We start from the raw sequence: 16,053 nt of genomic DNA on the forward strand, positions 1-16,053 counted from the left end.
GATTTCAGCAAATTTCACAGTTAGGTTTTGTTCATTTAAGCAATGTCTGGGATGAATAAAGGGCAACAGCAGCTTGTCAGATCACATGACAGTAGCTTGTTGGACTAAGACCTATCTAGTATTAATTTGATGAAACTGGAGAACTTCCAAAACTACTTTTCACTCTATTTTGGTCTTCAGCTAGCTATGGTTTTTGAGAAATTTCTTAAAGGCAAATGATTCTTAATGCCTTTAATCGTGACATCTGGTTAATCGTACTGTCTGCTTCTGAGGGAGAAATGGTATGATCAGAAACTGAAGTACAAAATACTGTCGATGGTTTGCTGTTTTCCCACAGAAAATAGAGGAAAGGAATTTAATCCAGGATGAGAGCAGAAAAAAATAATCTGAATGAAAGGGTAGCCTGCTTTAGACTATCAGTAAATGTTTTCAGCAACAGGCAAAGCAAGAACTTCAGTAACATGCAATAAATACACTCTTGTTCAGAAGAGGACAAGGCATAAAAATTGGAGAAAAGCAATGGAAATTATGTTTATACCACAAGCAAAATCCAAACAGTACTGCATAAAACACCAACAATTCAGTCTGCTAAAATGCAGTAGATTGTGGGTTTATTTTATCTTGTGTGATAATGGCATCTTCAGCTAAGAGTATAATCCTGGTCTGTGCTCAGTAAATCTCCTCGTTGCAGAGTTCATGTCCCTCATTTTAAAGACATGAGTTCAGTAGTAGCATTAAATTAACCCAGAGTTCTTTCTAATGCCTGTTATGAAATCAGTGCAACGGGTCAGCTCAAATAACTGACGAGCTTTGGCTTAAATTGTGTGCGTATTTATGTGATTGATTAATTCTGACAAATTTGATCCTGTGATTTGTTCTTTTTTGTTCCTCTTGGTAGGGTTACACCCTTCTAAGACTAAAATAGAACTACAAAAGCATCTAACAACACTAAATAACCAGGAGCAGGCCTCTGTTTTTGAGGAGGTTAAGGTAAGCTCTTTGTTTCCTGCAAGATTTTAAAGCAATTGATGTTTTTTGCTAACATCAGTGTGAAAGCACCGAAGTTATTTTCATTTTTTTGTGAATTATTCATTATCTTTATTTAATAGACTGTTAATCACCTTGTGCTTTAATTTCAATATTATTATTTTTCCGAAGCTGTTAAAAACTTGTATTTTGATGAAAATGGTTTATTTTGCTCACTTTTGTTCCCTCAATACTTGTTTTCCATGAAAATGTTGCCTTCTCACTGAGTAAAACTGCACGGTTTTGGGTTGTTTTTTGTGGGTGAAGGCAGGAATTTGTACTGTGAGAACATTCAACTGTTACTTTGACCAAAACAAATTACTGTAACATTCCCAGATCAGAAAATGTCCTGCCTAAAACTTACCGTAGATCTTAATACTTGTCAAACTAACTAAAAAGGTTTAACTTTCTGTCTCCTGAATGAAATCCATTTTAGCACAGAGGAAAACATAGCTCAGTTAAAGACAGATGGTGAATATTGTAGGAAACGTCATTGGGCTTGGCACACTATTGCAGATTAGGAAATTTCAGACTTTTTTAAAAATAATGTTTCCTTCCTCTATTGAGTCATTTCAGTCTCTTTGTGTGATTCCATGTGGCAGTTTATCATCTAGCACCAAATTTGGAAAGTTACTTTGCGGGAGCAGTTCCATGAGTTAAGTAATTTCTTAGTATACAACAGCTAGCTGGCACTGTGGCATTTTAGTATTCTGTACGCGTTTTAACAGCCTAAAGCTTCTAGTAGTCACAGGAAACTGTTAATCGCTTCTGGTGAGAGTCTGCAAACTATTAACTTGGGAAAACCAAGGGTAAAGTACGTCTCTCCTGCCTATCTTTTTCAGCTGATTTTTTGTGTTGGGCTGCCTGAAATTTTAGTTGTTGCGTTCTTATAGCTCCATATGTTGTAACAATGATTTGTATTTTCAGATAACTTTCTAAGGATATTTTTGTTAATCTGATGTGCTACCCTGGCATTAGCTAATTCATACTGTATCTTCTGCTTTACATCAATAAGCTTAAAATGCATATGCTTTTCAAAAGTTCGGTTTCTGGGATTAAATTCTATAATAAATTGTTTAAAAAACATTTTCTCCTACAATAATTCAGATATAAATAGAATGCAGCAGAGACAAATATGTTCAACTCGTGCACTAATTTTTAAAATACCTATGTCTTTTCCCAAAAATGAAAAATCCAATGAGAAAGATTTGTAGGAGAACGGTTGTACATTATATAACTGCAAGAAAGTACTTCATGTGTGCTACAAACTCAAAAGTACAGTGTTTTGGTTTTCTTTACATCAAAAGCAAATTGGCAAAAATACTTTTTAAAGTCTTTATTTGCTTGTGGCGATTTGATACCTCTACGGTTGTCCTTTATCTTTCGTGTAAATTCTGAAGCGAGGACAAGCGTTTGGCTGTGTTGTTGCTTTGCCTGGGACACTGGTGTCCTCTGGTGGAAAAGTGGTAGCATTAACTGAGTTAAACTCGCTCTTACGGTGTATTGACAGTGGCAAAATGAAAAGAGTAGATATTTGCTAACTGTTATACAAATGTATAATTACTTTGCTTGTGGTGTTTTCAATTAAAGAAATTAAGACCAAGAAATGATCAAAAAGAGAATGAGTTGGTTATCTCTGTTTTGAGAAACATGTATGAAGAAAAACAGAAGGACCATGTTCATGTTGGAGAAGGAAAACAGGTAAGCAATCATTCAGTTTTAGTTCATGTAACGAAGATCCAGGAAAAAATCTTCCATTCCATTTTTATATCTTTCCAAAGGCAAATGTCCATCACTGGCATTTTGGAACTTCAGACTGTAGGCAGTGGTGAACACTGGTTTTGCTTGTGATTCATAGGCTATTGTCATGCAGCAAAATAGGCATATCTCTGATTTTGAGGTACCCGGTACAGTCTGATTTGAGGCCTAGGAGACAGACATGCAAAGAAGGTAGACCGCTAATTTGGTTGTTTCTTTCTCAGTACAATGAAAATTCAATGTACATGAGAGAATATGGAATGAATTTGTAATTGCTGTCAACCGATATGTGGCATTTGCCATCCCACTGTCTGTCTGTGTGACTCGGTGTCCTGACAATACATTGGATTTGAGCCTTGATAAAGACTGTTACATTTACTCCATAGCTGGAAGTTATTTCTTGTGTGCAAAGCACATTTTGAAGTGGCCTCAAGGAGGAGCAGCTGAGGAGGATTGCCGCAGAAACAGCAGCAGGGACTCTCATTCGTTTCCAAAGAGCTGAGCTCCCTTTCATTCTATATCAGGTTGCACCAGTGCTGTTTAACTGGCTTTTTATACAGCGCAGTTAAGATTTTTCAAAAGGGATTAATGATTTTGGATGCCTTGGTTTGTGACTAACTAACTGGAGGCACCTTGGAGGTCGGTATCGAAAAGAGGATCAGCACCCATTCTCTGCAAACTTTCAGTTCTAATTATTTGACCCTTTAAAAAATCTTGTCTCTCCCACCACTGCTGGCTGGTGATTCCATTGTGATGACTGCTGTTGGCCATTTGTGATATAAACTAGCAAATGAATATATATGGAGAGTAGTTAGACCCCTGAAGAAATTAGGGAAATAGCAGGAAGTCTTCATTTACTATTTGTTCACTTTGTTAATCTCCTTTCCTTTTATGGCTTACTGGCTAATTATTTACCTCCCTGAGAAAGCAGGAAGAGAACTTTGCATATTTCGTTCTCTGATTTCTTGTCTTGGGCATCTCACCAGAAATACGTTTTTAAGAATAAAGCATTGTAATTATGGCATTACAAGAATAAACATTGCTTGGGGTCCTCTATCATCATACCTGAAATATTTGTATTTGGTCTAATGCCAACTGATTATCAAATAGTTGTCGGTCCTGAATGGCTTGGAAATAGCGATATACTGAGCAAGATCATATCTTAATACATCTTCAGTATGATTTGAAAATTCCTAAGGCCTGCTACAGTCTGTTTGCTCAGTTGCTGGAACCAAAATTGGTTAATCTGACACTTGCAAAGATGCCAGTGCTCTAAGAACAGGGTTGATTTGCCCTCAGTCCATCATTTGTCTTATCAGAGTAAATATAAAAAGTTATACTAATTTATCTCCAGAGCTGTGTAATAGCAGATACCTTTGAACGTATACTCTGTCAGTGTTATTTGTCTCAGCAGTCATGAACCCATGACATCCTGATGTCCATGTTCCCTCTTTTCCACATAGGTATTCACTTTTGTGGTTTTCATCACTTTTTTTAATATTTAAATCAGTGGAGGAAAAAAATAAAATGTGATACTAGTACATGGATCTTACTTAACAAAAATGACCTTTAAAATAAGTGTCTTTTCATAAGAGCATAATAGCAGGCAGCATCTGGTTTGCCCTTTGAGGGTAAGATGAGTGAAGGTAAAAAGAAAATACAGAAGCCTGTAACTTTGTCATATTGGAAATAGGATGCTTTAAAATTATATCTAGACAGGACTATTTGGTGATGATGTGCTATTCAGCTGCCCACATACTAATAGTTACATAGATCAAACATTCGGACCTCTGAAATTAGGGCCAGATAGAGAGGGCTACAGTGCCTGCCAGCCTCAAGAGGAACCCCCCAAAATAACACTGAAAACTGTGCTCCGGTTTCTACTGCAGGTGTTAGGTTTGGATGGTAATATTTCCATCATAGTGTCATTTTTGTATTCGCTACCTAGTCTTCACAAGCACTAAAAATGGACTGAAATATTTATTTAAAAAGCAAAACTCTCAATAGACCTTTAGGTTTAAGGTGGAAGTGTTTCTACTGGTGAAATACATAGAAGAGTTAGATTGTTATACATCTTTCTGGCCCTTAGAAAGCCCCATTTTAATATAACAGAGACACTTGAGAGTTCTTGTTAATTATGAGCTTCATCAATTTTTATTAATTTCTTGGCTGAAAAAAAGTAAATCTGTGAGAAATCTGTAATCTGTTACACTTAAGCATTTAGAATTTTGGCATTAAAGAAAACTGTCAACACAGGCATAAATCCCTATCAAAATGGCAATTCTTCTGAAGCTTGCTACTACACTCAATGTATTTCCTTTAAGAGATTTCCTGGTCTTAGGATAGTTTGTTAAACTTCCATATAAGTATCAGGAGAGAAAAATGCATGAAAAGCCAAGGAGACCAGAGAAAGTATTGATTCGGGTTACAGAAGTTTTCAGAGTGACTGTTCACTGAGATTCTGCTCCATGTTGTTGAGTATTTCACATTTATGTTTTTAAACACTTGCAGACTTCACAACCCCCTGCTGAGAATGCTGTGAATGAGGTGCCCAGCAGTGCTCCGAGATTCAGATTAGATATGTTAAAGAACAAAGCAAAAAGATCTCTGACGGAATCATTTGAAAGTATTTTATCACGTGTAAGTGTCTTCATGCTTATTGCCTCTGAACAGAATTTCATTGGTTTATTTATTTAAATGATAGAAAAGTTACATTTCTTATCCTTCCAGGTTGTAGCCAAGTGGTTAATAAAGGCACAGTGACAAAAATATTTGAGTGTATGCGTTGGAAGGAGACAAAACAAAGCAGGGCTTTGTTAGAGAGAACACCAAATCCTGGAAGAAGTGAACTAATTGCTAGATGAGAAATAGTGTATATAGGCATTTAAAAAAATGAATATGAAGTTGAATGTGAGAACTTGTGAAAAGCGACCTATGGTTTTTTTACTTTTTCAGATTTAGACAATTAAAAAAGTAATTATAATTGTTCACTTGTCTTTATGTAGAAGGAAACGATTGGGAAATTTACTAAGCGTTCCTAATGAGGTAGTATTTATTAGTGACACAGAACTGATGAATAATGGGGGATCTGAACTTTTAAATGCTAGAGGTTATTTGAAGGTGAGGACCGTAAAGAACTTCAGAAGACACTAAGAATATGAAGGCATTTATGCAGTATCAGATTGGGTAAAGTTCTTTGGAAACAGTGTCAGGCAACACCTATTAGTGGGGAAAACTTGAGCTCCGTTGTGACAGTGATCCCCAAGAAAACTTGTTGGGAAAATGTTTATCATGAACAGATGGCTGAAAATATCTTCTGAAAGTATACAGCAGCAGTTAAGAAAACAAATCAGATGTCAAGTTTAAGCATACTTAAACCTACGGAGTGTCTTCTCATTCAAATATTCTTTGTTTTGCATCTCATGGAAAAAGTCTGAGTAAAATAATAGGAGACTTGGAAAGACTTCTGCTTGACAAAGGTCTGACAAAAAGTCAGACCACCTCCCTTTTTTTTTTAAAAAAAGACAGTAGTGACAGAATGCCAAACAACAAATATTAAGGAATGAAAATCGGGCATTCTCATCTCTCACCAGCAAACAGCTAAATTGACGCAAGATCTAGTCCAGTTTATTGGCTCATAGACAGGCAACTTGTAGTGACAAAACTAGGCTTTCAAAGCTTACTTCAGACATGCTATCTAACCCGTTCCCATGAAAGAAATGATGGCAGAAGCATGTTTTCCCTGTTATAATTGTGCATATAGAGAGGGGTTTTAGCTGAATATGCCCTCTTGTTACTTCCCAGACAGGATTTCTAGAGTTCAGCCCCACAAAATCCTGCTGTGGGTGTTTGGGATATGAAACATAATGTTAGTGTTGTTTCACTAATTATATCTATGTTTTGGTAGTTTGTCCTGACTAGCGTAAGCTGTCTTCATGTAAGCACAGCTGTTTATTGCATTTGAAATGCAATTGAATGCAATGCATTGAAAATGCATTGGTTGCATTTTCACTGTCATGGCTGTTTTCATGGGAATTCTTTATTTTGATCAGGTCTGAGGCAAAGCATTTTGTCTGAGGGTCAAGGAGAGAATAGTCACAACCGTGAATAATGATAACATTTTATATTTTACCTGGAATAATAGTTCAAAGAGAAAATAAGCCTTAACTTTAGAACGTTAAAAAATGATACCATTTAAGATTAGGAAGATAGAAGTTCCATAGTTGTGTTAGCACATAAGAATCCATCAGTAGGCTTCTTGATATTTCTGTTGGTTACATAAAAACATTAGTCAAATTATACAAAAATAGTGTTGAAGAGATTATTCAAAAATATTTATGCTTTCTGGTTTCTAGCCATTGAAATGATGATTCCAGAAATTATGTTTTGCTGTGTAATAAACACATATGCTTTTAAAGTCCTGTGTAATAGGTGGCCTTTTCATTTCTTTGTATTTTGGGAAGAAGTACCTAGTGTGAAAATTTCCTGTTTGGAATACAGAAGGTACTTTAACAGTAGTTATAGGACACGCATGCAATATGTGATTATATACATATCATGGAAAGCACACCATTGCCCATGAGAATTCCTTAATTCCACAGGGTCATTTAAAACGTCAGTGATTGTCCTGAATGAAGGCTCTGTTTCTCAGAAGGGCAAAGGCTATTCCTAGGCATTTCAGAAAATTAAATTTGATACTGTCTTTGAAAAATACGGATTCTGACTCTGCTACAGAAATCTCTTTTTGGTGTGCCCTATATATTATAATCTTCACTGCTGGCATGTTTTATCTTTCCAGGGCAGTAAAGCCAGAGGTCCACTGGACAATTCTGGTGCTGTGGATTTGGACAACTGCACATCCAGCACCTTAAGCAGCGCAAGTAAAGTAAGTAAAGCCTGGGGTGAATATACATATTTAGAAACTTTAGATAATATTACCTGAAACAACTAGTCAGAAGTGAAATACGGTTACCAACTGTTCATGTAAGTGTTCTGTTCAAACATTTTGCTTTTTTTTCTGATTATTTTTTGGGAGTAGACAAGCTAACTGATTGTGTGTGAAAAGAAATAAACCTCAGAACAGCCAAACAGTATGATAAAAACAGTATCACAGAGTAGGGGAGTAAGTATGTCCTTTTCTTCCAACCTGCCTGTCCTGCTGCCACTTGCTGATCCATAGGATGTGTCTTTATTCATGTGCTGAATCCCTCTGGGGGTGATGGGGCTGCATTCATTGCAGGCAGCCCCACTGCCTTTCTTTTTTTTTTTCTTCGCCCCCGTCCCCCCCAGCCCCTCGCCCGTTGAAGCAATATTCAAGTCTTTTAGAATTTGCAAGTTGGTTACCCAAATCATTTTTCACATATGTAACATGTTAGAAATTGCCTAAGCCCTCTGAGGGACAACTTGAACAAAGTAATTTCCCAGTTTACTCTGGTAACAGAGATTCAGGCTAAGAAACAGCAGTCAAATGTCAACACAATGGTGACACATAAGATGCTGTTGTATGTAGAGTTTCACTGGAGATTTCCATACTTTTTGACAAGATGGGACTCATAGTAAATCTGTGTTTCTGTTCTCCAGAAGTTTCAAGTTGCTTTCAGGCCTTCTGTTCTGTTGCCTGTGCTATAATAGACAGCAGTGCAATTGAGGCTCCATTTGAATTAGAAATGACTTATACAAACATATATTTTGTATGTATACAGTATGTATTTTATCGTGTGAGTCTATATATGTGAAATAAAGTATTATATAACATCATCTGAATCCTGCAACAATGTGCAGCAAAACAAATGCAATAATTACCATGCTGCTGATCCTAGTAGGGTGCTGCACCTGGGGAGGAATAACCCCCCGCACCAGTACAGGTTGGGGCTGACCTGCTGGAGAGCAGCTCAGCTGAAAGAGACCTGGAAGTCCTGGTGGACAACAGGATGACCATGAGCCAGCAATGGGCCCTCGTGGCCAAAAAGGCCAATGGCATCCTGGGGTGCATCAAGAAGAGTGTGGCCAGCAGGTCGAGGGAGGTCATCCTCCCCCTCTACTCTGCCTTGGTGAGGCCGCGTCTGGAGTACTGTGTCCAGTTCTGGGCTCCCTGGTTCAAGAGGGACAGGGAGCTGCTGGAGAGGGTGCAGCAAAGGGCTACCAGGATGATTAGGGGACTGGAACACCTCTCTTATGAAGAAAGGCTGAAGGATTTGAGTCTCTTCGGTCTGGAAAAAAGACAGCTGAGGGGGGACCTTATCAACACTTATAAATACTTAAAGGGTGGGTGTCAGGAGGATGGGGCAAGGCTCTTTTCAGTGGTGCCCGGGGACAGGACAAGAGGTAATGGGCACAAACTTGAGCATAGGAAGTTCCACCTAAACATGAGGAGGAACTTCTTTACTCTGAGGGTGGCAGAGCCCTGGCACAGGCTGCCCAGAGAAATGGTGGAGTCTCCGTCTCTGGAGACATTCCAGACCCACCTGGACGCGTTCCTGTGCAACCTGCTCTAAGACGACCCTGCTCTGGCAGGGGGGTCGGACTAGATGATCTCCAGAGGTCCCTTCCAACCCCAACCATTCTGTGATTCTGTGTGGTTTCAGCCCTGAAAGTACGTACTGTGAATGCAGGATTGCATTCATAAGAAACATAAAACTGAGACAAGAAGAGGAGTAATTTCCCCTTTTGCATGTTTAGAAAGCTTTTAGTCTGAATAAAACAATATAAACAAACAGCATAGAAGCAGCGAGTCCTCTTCCCTAGAGGCAGCCTATAACTCTGCAGGCTTGGATACAGATATTGATTCTGCTGTAACGCCCAGTCACCTACAGGCTCCTGACTTCAGGTAATCAAGAGTCTGCTCTTTCTGCTTATGTTTTTGAAAGAATGGCCAACACTACAAGAAACACGAGGTGGGGAATGAAGAAGAATGCATGGTTTTGGACCGAAACAGGCATCTAGTCAGGATTAAAGTCCTTTGTGTGAATCTTCAGATAGACAAGGGGAGCATTACATTATTAGATGGGGTGCTAAATATACAGTACTCTGAAATGCCACCCTTCTCATTGCTGTCACTTTCACCCAAGTCTGACCCATCTGTTCTGTTCTGACCCCATTTCTACTGAGTTGTACTCAACATACTGTAAAATATAATTACTTTCAAAATTACTTTTTTCTCTTTAAAATGGAGACTCTGATTTGTTGAGCCAAATGATTAATAACAAAGACATCAAGCATCCAAGATTCTTTCTGTGAGCTATCATGATAAAAATGTGCAAGTTTGAAGCAGGTCTCAATGGGATTTGAAAATAACATGGGATTGCAACTTGAGGTTGATTTTAAACCCACATATTGATAACCTTATCTTTTGCACTGCTAGGAACCGCCATTGTGTGAAAAGGAGAAAGACAGACTTCCTATACTTCCTACGGAAAACGCCGTCAAGACCAGTGGATCAGTGGGTGATCTCTCCAGCGATCCAGATGACTCTCCTATTGAGCAGTCTGTTACATTACCTCAGCAAAGCTTTCGGAGGCGAGCAAACACACTGAGTCATTTGCCAACTGAAAGCCAGGAGTCTCTGGTACCTGCTCAAACATCGCCATCTGTTCCCCAGAGGAAACTTATGAGGTATCACTCAGTGAGCACAGAGACTCCTCACAAAAGAAAGTAAGACTCATTAAAAGCAGGCTATGATTTCATTTGTTGAGGGCATATTGGGGATGATAACTGCATACCCAGTATGTCCTCTTAATGGATAAGAAATGTATCGCAGCAGGGTGTCACTCTTTGGGCGTTTTGTAGGTATTCTGTTTAAAAACACTTTTAGCCCGTGTGCTCCGCAATGGAGAGAAAACGAGATGTGTAGTTCCCCAAAACTAAGTGTAAGCACAACGTAGGATTGCTCCTAAGGGTTTTGATTATATTTTTGCCATTTTTGTTGTTTTGATCTGCGAGCAGTATAAATAAGTGATACTTCTTGTTGTATATTTATAGAGAAAAATCCAGTAGCATTTGTGATGCTGAAAACCTTACTAGTTGGTGAATTCAAGTGTGACTTTAAAATATCACACAAAACTGACATTAATTGTCTAATTGTTGACAGAGGTGAGGCTCCTGTCTAGTTTTTCAATGAGCCTATGTAAATTTTACTTGCAAAAACAAGCTAATGCTTGCCTTCATGCTAATATTCTTGAAGCTATCCTCCTTCAAAAGCCTGACTCTACATCTCTAAAGTCTCCTCTTAACTTCATGGCAATTTTCTTCCCTTCCTCTATCTGGCTTTTCGCAATTACTAGGGAAACATTTCTGTCTGTAGGGTTCTGTTTTGCTGCCAAAACTGCTTGTTTACACAAGTTAGACAGTAGGAAATCTTTATGTGTTCCAGCTCATTTTTCCCTGCAGGAGACAGGGCAGTAAATGAGCATGCCTGAAATAGGTGATGACAGTGGAAAAAAGGAGAATTATAGTATTTGAAAGAAAACATAACCTGGGTTGCCTTTTTGTCCCTTCTTTGAACCTTTTTAATTCTAAAATACTAGAATGTTTTTGTAGTGCAGTTTAGGACTTGTGTTCTTGGGCTTGTTATCTTCATGAGAGTTGTCCTGATTCTTGTAGCTGCTTGTTTAATGGGTTCTTATCTTACTATAGGAATGCAGCTAGAAATTAAGTATATTTTTCATTTCCTTGGTTGTTTCTATTTGTGCTTGATCGTGTAATTTTTAGTAAGACCTGAGTGTGCCTGCTCCCTCACGTAATTCAAACCAAAAAGAAATCACTGTTGCTTCCCTTTCATAGCAAATGTACAGAACCAGGGGAAATTGAAAACTTAGAAGAAAAGTATACTTAAAGTTGTCAAAAATCACTGGAATGATAGACTTCTAACAAGTGTTGTATGTTTTATGAGTGTTTTTGAACAGCTTACCTCAATTCATAAATTGTTTCCAAAGTCTAAATAAATTAAATTCTTCATGTAGCATTTCACTTCTCATCCATTAGAACTCTTGATCATATGCCTGACTTTAACATAGAAACTAAGGGGAAGTACATATGAAGGAGAAAAAAAGGGGTGTCAGTTACAGCTTTTGGGAGTTTAAATTTAGTCATACACTGAAATGCCTTGCTAAAGCCTGTGAGTGTGTATTTGGGACTTTGCTGATTGAGTTAAAATGTTCAGCCTCTTACAGTTACTGCTTAAACTGTGAAAAACATAGGAAATGCCTCATTTGTGTATGCCAGGTCCCTTTCAAAGATTAGAGAAGGGATTTCACTTTTTTTTCCCCCCCCTTCTCCTTTCTTCTCTTACTGTGTTTTGGTCTTTGTGCTACCTCAACTCCATCGCTCTGGTTGGAATCCAACTATACGGTTTGAATGCATCTGTCGGCGAATCTAAAAGTTCTTCTGGTCAACTTGCACGTTCTCCTACTCTAGCTCGTCTTAATCCCTCGGCCTCTTCGCCCAACTTTTTAAAATATCTAAGGCATAATTCAAGTGGAGAACAAAGTGGGCATTTTGCACAAAAGAGGTGAGCTAGCGCCTGTACATAGTTTGGGGTAGGGTTTGTTTTACCATGTCATAAACGTGAAGCTCCATAGTGTAAATAATTAAAATAATTTAATATAGACCAAAGGTGGTAGATTTTTATGGGAGAGGGAACTCTAACTGCTCTGCTACTGAATGTAGAGCTGCTACTTACATAATTTTTTGGGGTTAATAAATAAGATTCTTTCAGACACGTGGACACATGACTTTCTTTGGAGCCAGTTGCTCCAAAGCAACTTGTTGTTATGCAGCAGACAGCAGCACCACTTAAATTGCATGAGGGATAAGTTGCCAAGAACCTGTGATCCAGCTCACTCTGTCCCTCCTGATTCAGTTCTGTTCTGCTTTGTTCATCATAACATCGAAACATGTTCATATTCTTCTGTGCCTGACATTAAAGGCAAAATGCCTAAGTTAACTAAATGGTGCAAGAAATAGCAGGACTGTGGAGAGCCGATACAAAAAAAACCCCACAAGCAACCAAAAACCACAAACAAAAAAAGAAACCCACACCCCCCACTCCCCTCAAAACCAGAAACCAAGAGCAAACAAATAAAAAAAACCCAACCTACTGGCTTATGTATTTGTCTTGGTTACTTTGAGCAATATCAAATGATACTTTTCCGTGCCTCTTTTCTTAGAACAAAATTACATATAGAGAACATTGAGAGAAAGACATTAACCCATGATTTTCCTGAGAACCTGAAACAAGTAGCTCCCTAAAAATTTTAACTGCGAAACCCCTTTTCAACCCCTTGAGATAAAACTGCTTATTTTAGCTCAAAAGGCTAATGAGACCAAATGTCCTTGGAAGTGCTGTCAACAGTCACTGGCCATTGGCAAGCAATTTTTATTTCTGTTGCTGTTTATTGTTTGGTTTTATCTCTTGGGTGAAGGTTTCCTGTTTCTCCAAGGTGCTGATTCTTCTCATCCTGAGAAAATACTCAACTGAGAACCTTGTTTCACCAGTTCCATCAGTTGTGTTTGCTAAGTACTAGCTAGCATCTTTCTTCATTTAGCTTCACCTTAGAAGCATGGTATAGCTTATTATAGGGGAGGAAATGTGAGTCTACAATGTCCTCTTTACTCTTCATTTTAATAAGGCTCACTTGAATCCTGATGGTTAAATTCTCAAAAGTAGATTTTTTCCAAGTAGATTTGGTAATGATTCTGCACGCATAGTAGCAACTTCTTCCCTTTCCCTGTCATTTAGGGGTATACCATATTGAACCTCTATGCAACAAGACTGAAAACGGAAATTGGTAGGGATATCAAATGGGTTGATAATCCCCCGCCCATTCACATCTTCAGGAGACAGTGCTAAATGCCATCCAGATATATCATTATGGTTTATGTAAAGCAGTTCTTTCTTAAACTTATTTTTTTAGGAGTAAATTCTCCTATTCACATGTTTCTGTGTACTCTTCTGAGAAAAGATCTAGTATCATCAGACAAGTTTTCTAAATTTTCATTTGATGAAACTTTTTTTTTATCTGAGTTGTTCTCAATTCCTTCTATTAACCTTCTTCTGAGTATGTTGGGGGCTTGTTATTTTAATACAAAGGGCAGAATTATGTTGGCCAGAAGACTGTTGATGAAATTTGATTAGTGCTCCTGTCTGTTGCATAAATAAAGCCACAATCCTAAATGATCAGTCAGAAGACGCAGTTTTTAACTTAAAAGTTACAAGCTTATCTGAATAAAACTCTGTTAATGCTTTACAAAATGTTTTTTGCCAAAGTCTTATTTTTCTTTTGACAGCACGATGATTATCAGTGTCAGCTTTTCCTAACCTTTTTCCCCAAACTTAGTCAATCATTGAAACTGATATTTAAGTAAATGTGCAATGATAAAGTTGGCGTCAGCTCTTATGAGTTTAAGAAATTAATGTGAAATATGCACTAAAAATCTTGGGATATAGCAAAGCATAATAACGTTACTGGAAGTACATTTATTTATATTGGAACTTTTTTAGTTTGCCCAAACAAATATGTATTTCAAAGTAGCACTTTGTTAGCAGTTTCAGTTTTGACTGTGGTTTCCTTGATATTCAGGCCTTCAGGATTTATCTGCTTTTTGTTTGAAACTTAGCAATATGTATTATTTTTATTCTGTGGATTTATATACTTCTTTGTTCTAAACTATACTTTTCCCAACTGCACTCTCAGCATCTCCTACCGTACTGCCTTAAGGAAAAAGCTTCATTCTTCCTCTTCTGTGCCAAATTTCTTAAAATTTCTGGCTCCTGTAGATGAAAATAACACCTCTGACTTTAGGAGCACAACAAGGTAGGGTTCTCTCTTAAAGCCTGGAGGTAAAACTGTATTTTCAAAGGTTTCTTTGTCTGAAATATTTCAAATGCTTCTCGCACTTGCAAAACCTGATTTGTGCAACAGTTCACTTGCATGTATTCTGCATGTGATTGCTGTCAAAAGGATGGAGCTGTCCCAGACTCCTCTCACGTTAATATTGCAGAATTTAGCCGTTTAGATGTTGTAATGGTCATGCAACTTCCATCTGTGTACTTCTGTGATTATTCCTGCCAAAGGACTGTATTAGCGATTTTCAGTTAAGAGAATATACGTGGTTCATCCTAAGCAACATCAGTGTCCTCAAATTGGAAGGAGAGGATTGCCTGTCAAATGCTCCTCCCAGTTGCGGCCAGAGCTATTTGAAGTTCATTTATCCCTTTCAGCTTCAACAAAGACTCATGCAACCATTTAGCCAATGGCTGGAATAAAGCAATGAATAGTTTAAAGATGTAATGGGTGAAAGTTATTAGTGGGATTTCTAAAGGAAAACAGCATTGCTGTTCATTATTTCATTTAATATTCTGAATAAAAACCTCTGTATGTAGTTCGTGGATTACACCAAGGAGTAACATCCAAAGTTCCTGGACACTGTTCCCAAGTTTATTGCTTATTTCAGATGGTGACTTTCGAACACAAAAGTTAAAAGTTTTTTTCCAAGGCTGTGCTGAGAAGGAATATATTACATACCCAGTTCACAGAAGGTTGGAAGTTTGGTTGGTGTTTATAAAGCTTCTTGATGTGTGCTTATAAAAGGCATCAGCAGTTCTTTGTGTCTCCTACAAATAATTGCTAGATTTCGTGGATGGCATTTAAATAGCAGAATGATAAAGATACATTATAGTCTATGTGTTTTTAATGCATGTGTTGAATACACTGCTGCAAAGAAAGCTGAAAATCAATTGAAACTGGAGAAAGCAGATTGCACAGAGCTGCCAGCCCCTTTTGGTGAAGCTAATTGATGTTTCCAGCCTTGTATAAGGCTGCTCCCCCAAAGCAAGCTTCACCTACCTAACACTGAGAGCTTGACCCAGCATGTGCAGAACACGCTGCAGTCCTCAGCTGATGGTTCATGTTATTGTATTCACTGAAGACTCTGTCACTGTTACTAGCCAATTCAGGTAGCCTACCCATAAGTCATTCTGTGTTCCACAATTTTAGTGACTACGAATCCAAACACAGCCAGCAGGCCATTGGTGCAGACAGCCCTGTAAGGACTCGAAGGCATTCGTGGAGGCAACAGATATTCCTGCGAGTGGCAACCCCTCAGAAAGCATGTGATTCTCCCAGCCGATACGATGGTAAATTCTGTATTTATTTGCTCCCATGAACGTTGTTGGTGGATGTAGTCTGTGAAGTGTGGATCGTTTTGTCTACTGAGTGGACATATTTGTGTGGTGCTCTGTTTGTACTGTCTTTGCAGTTTCCCACCTGCGTT

The 16,053-nt window shown here is 38.2% G+C and overlaps 1 protein-coding gene across 10 annotated transcripts in view; it reads left to right on the forward strand.

Annotated features, from left to right (window-relative positions):
- TBC1D1 (TBC1 domain family member 1) overlaps positions 1–16,053 on the forward strand; it is a 112,737-nt gene that overhangs the window by 60,366 nt on the left and 36,318 nt on the right. For 4 of the 10 annotated variants that reach the window (XM_074587790.1, XM_074587791.1, XM_074587792.1 and 1 more), the window contains 8 exons: positions 899–990; positions 2,617–2,727; positions 5,296–5,424; positions 7,583–7,669; positions 10,145–10,434; positions 12,161–12,289; positions 14,475–14,594; positions 15,777–15,916. In XM_074587790.1, the coding sequence (XP_074443891.1) occupies positions 899–990; positions 2,617–2,727; positions 5,296–5,424; positions 7,583–7,669; positions 10,145–10,434; positions 12,161–12,289; positions 14,475–14,594; positions 15,777–15,916 (1,098 nt within the window). The remainder of the gene's footprint in view (positions 1–898; positions 991–2,616; positions 2,728–5,295; positions 5,425–7,582; positions 7,670–10,144; positions 10,435–12,160; positions 12,290–14,474; positions 14,595–15,776; positions 15,917–16,053) is intronic. The other 6 variants (XM_074587794.1, XM_074587795.1, XM_074587797.1 and 3 more) reach the window with 4 other exon arrangements.

Source organism: Larus michahellis, chromosome 5 (assembly GCF_964199755.1).
Source record: "Larus michahellis chromosome 5, bLarMic1.1, whole genome shotgun sequence".
Lineage (NCBI taxonomy): Eukaryota > Metazoa > Chordata > Aves > Charadriiformes > Laridae > Larus > Larus michahellis.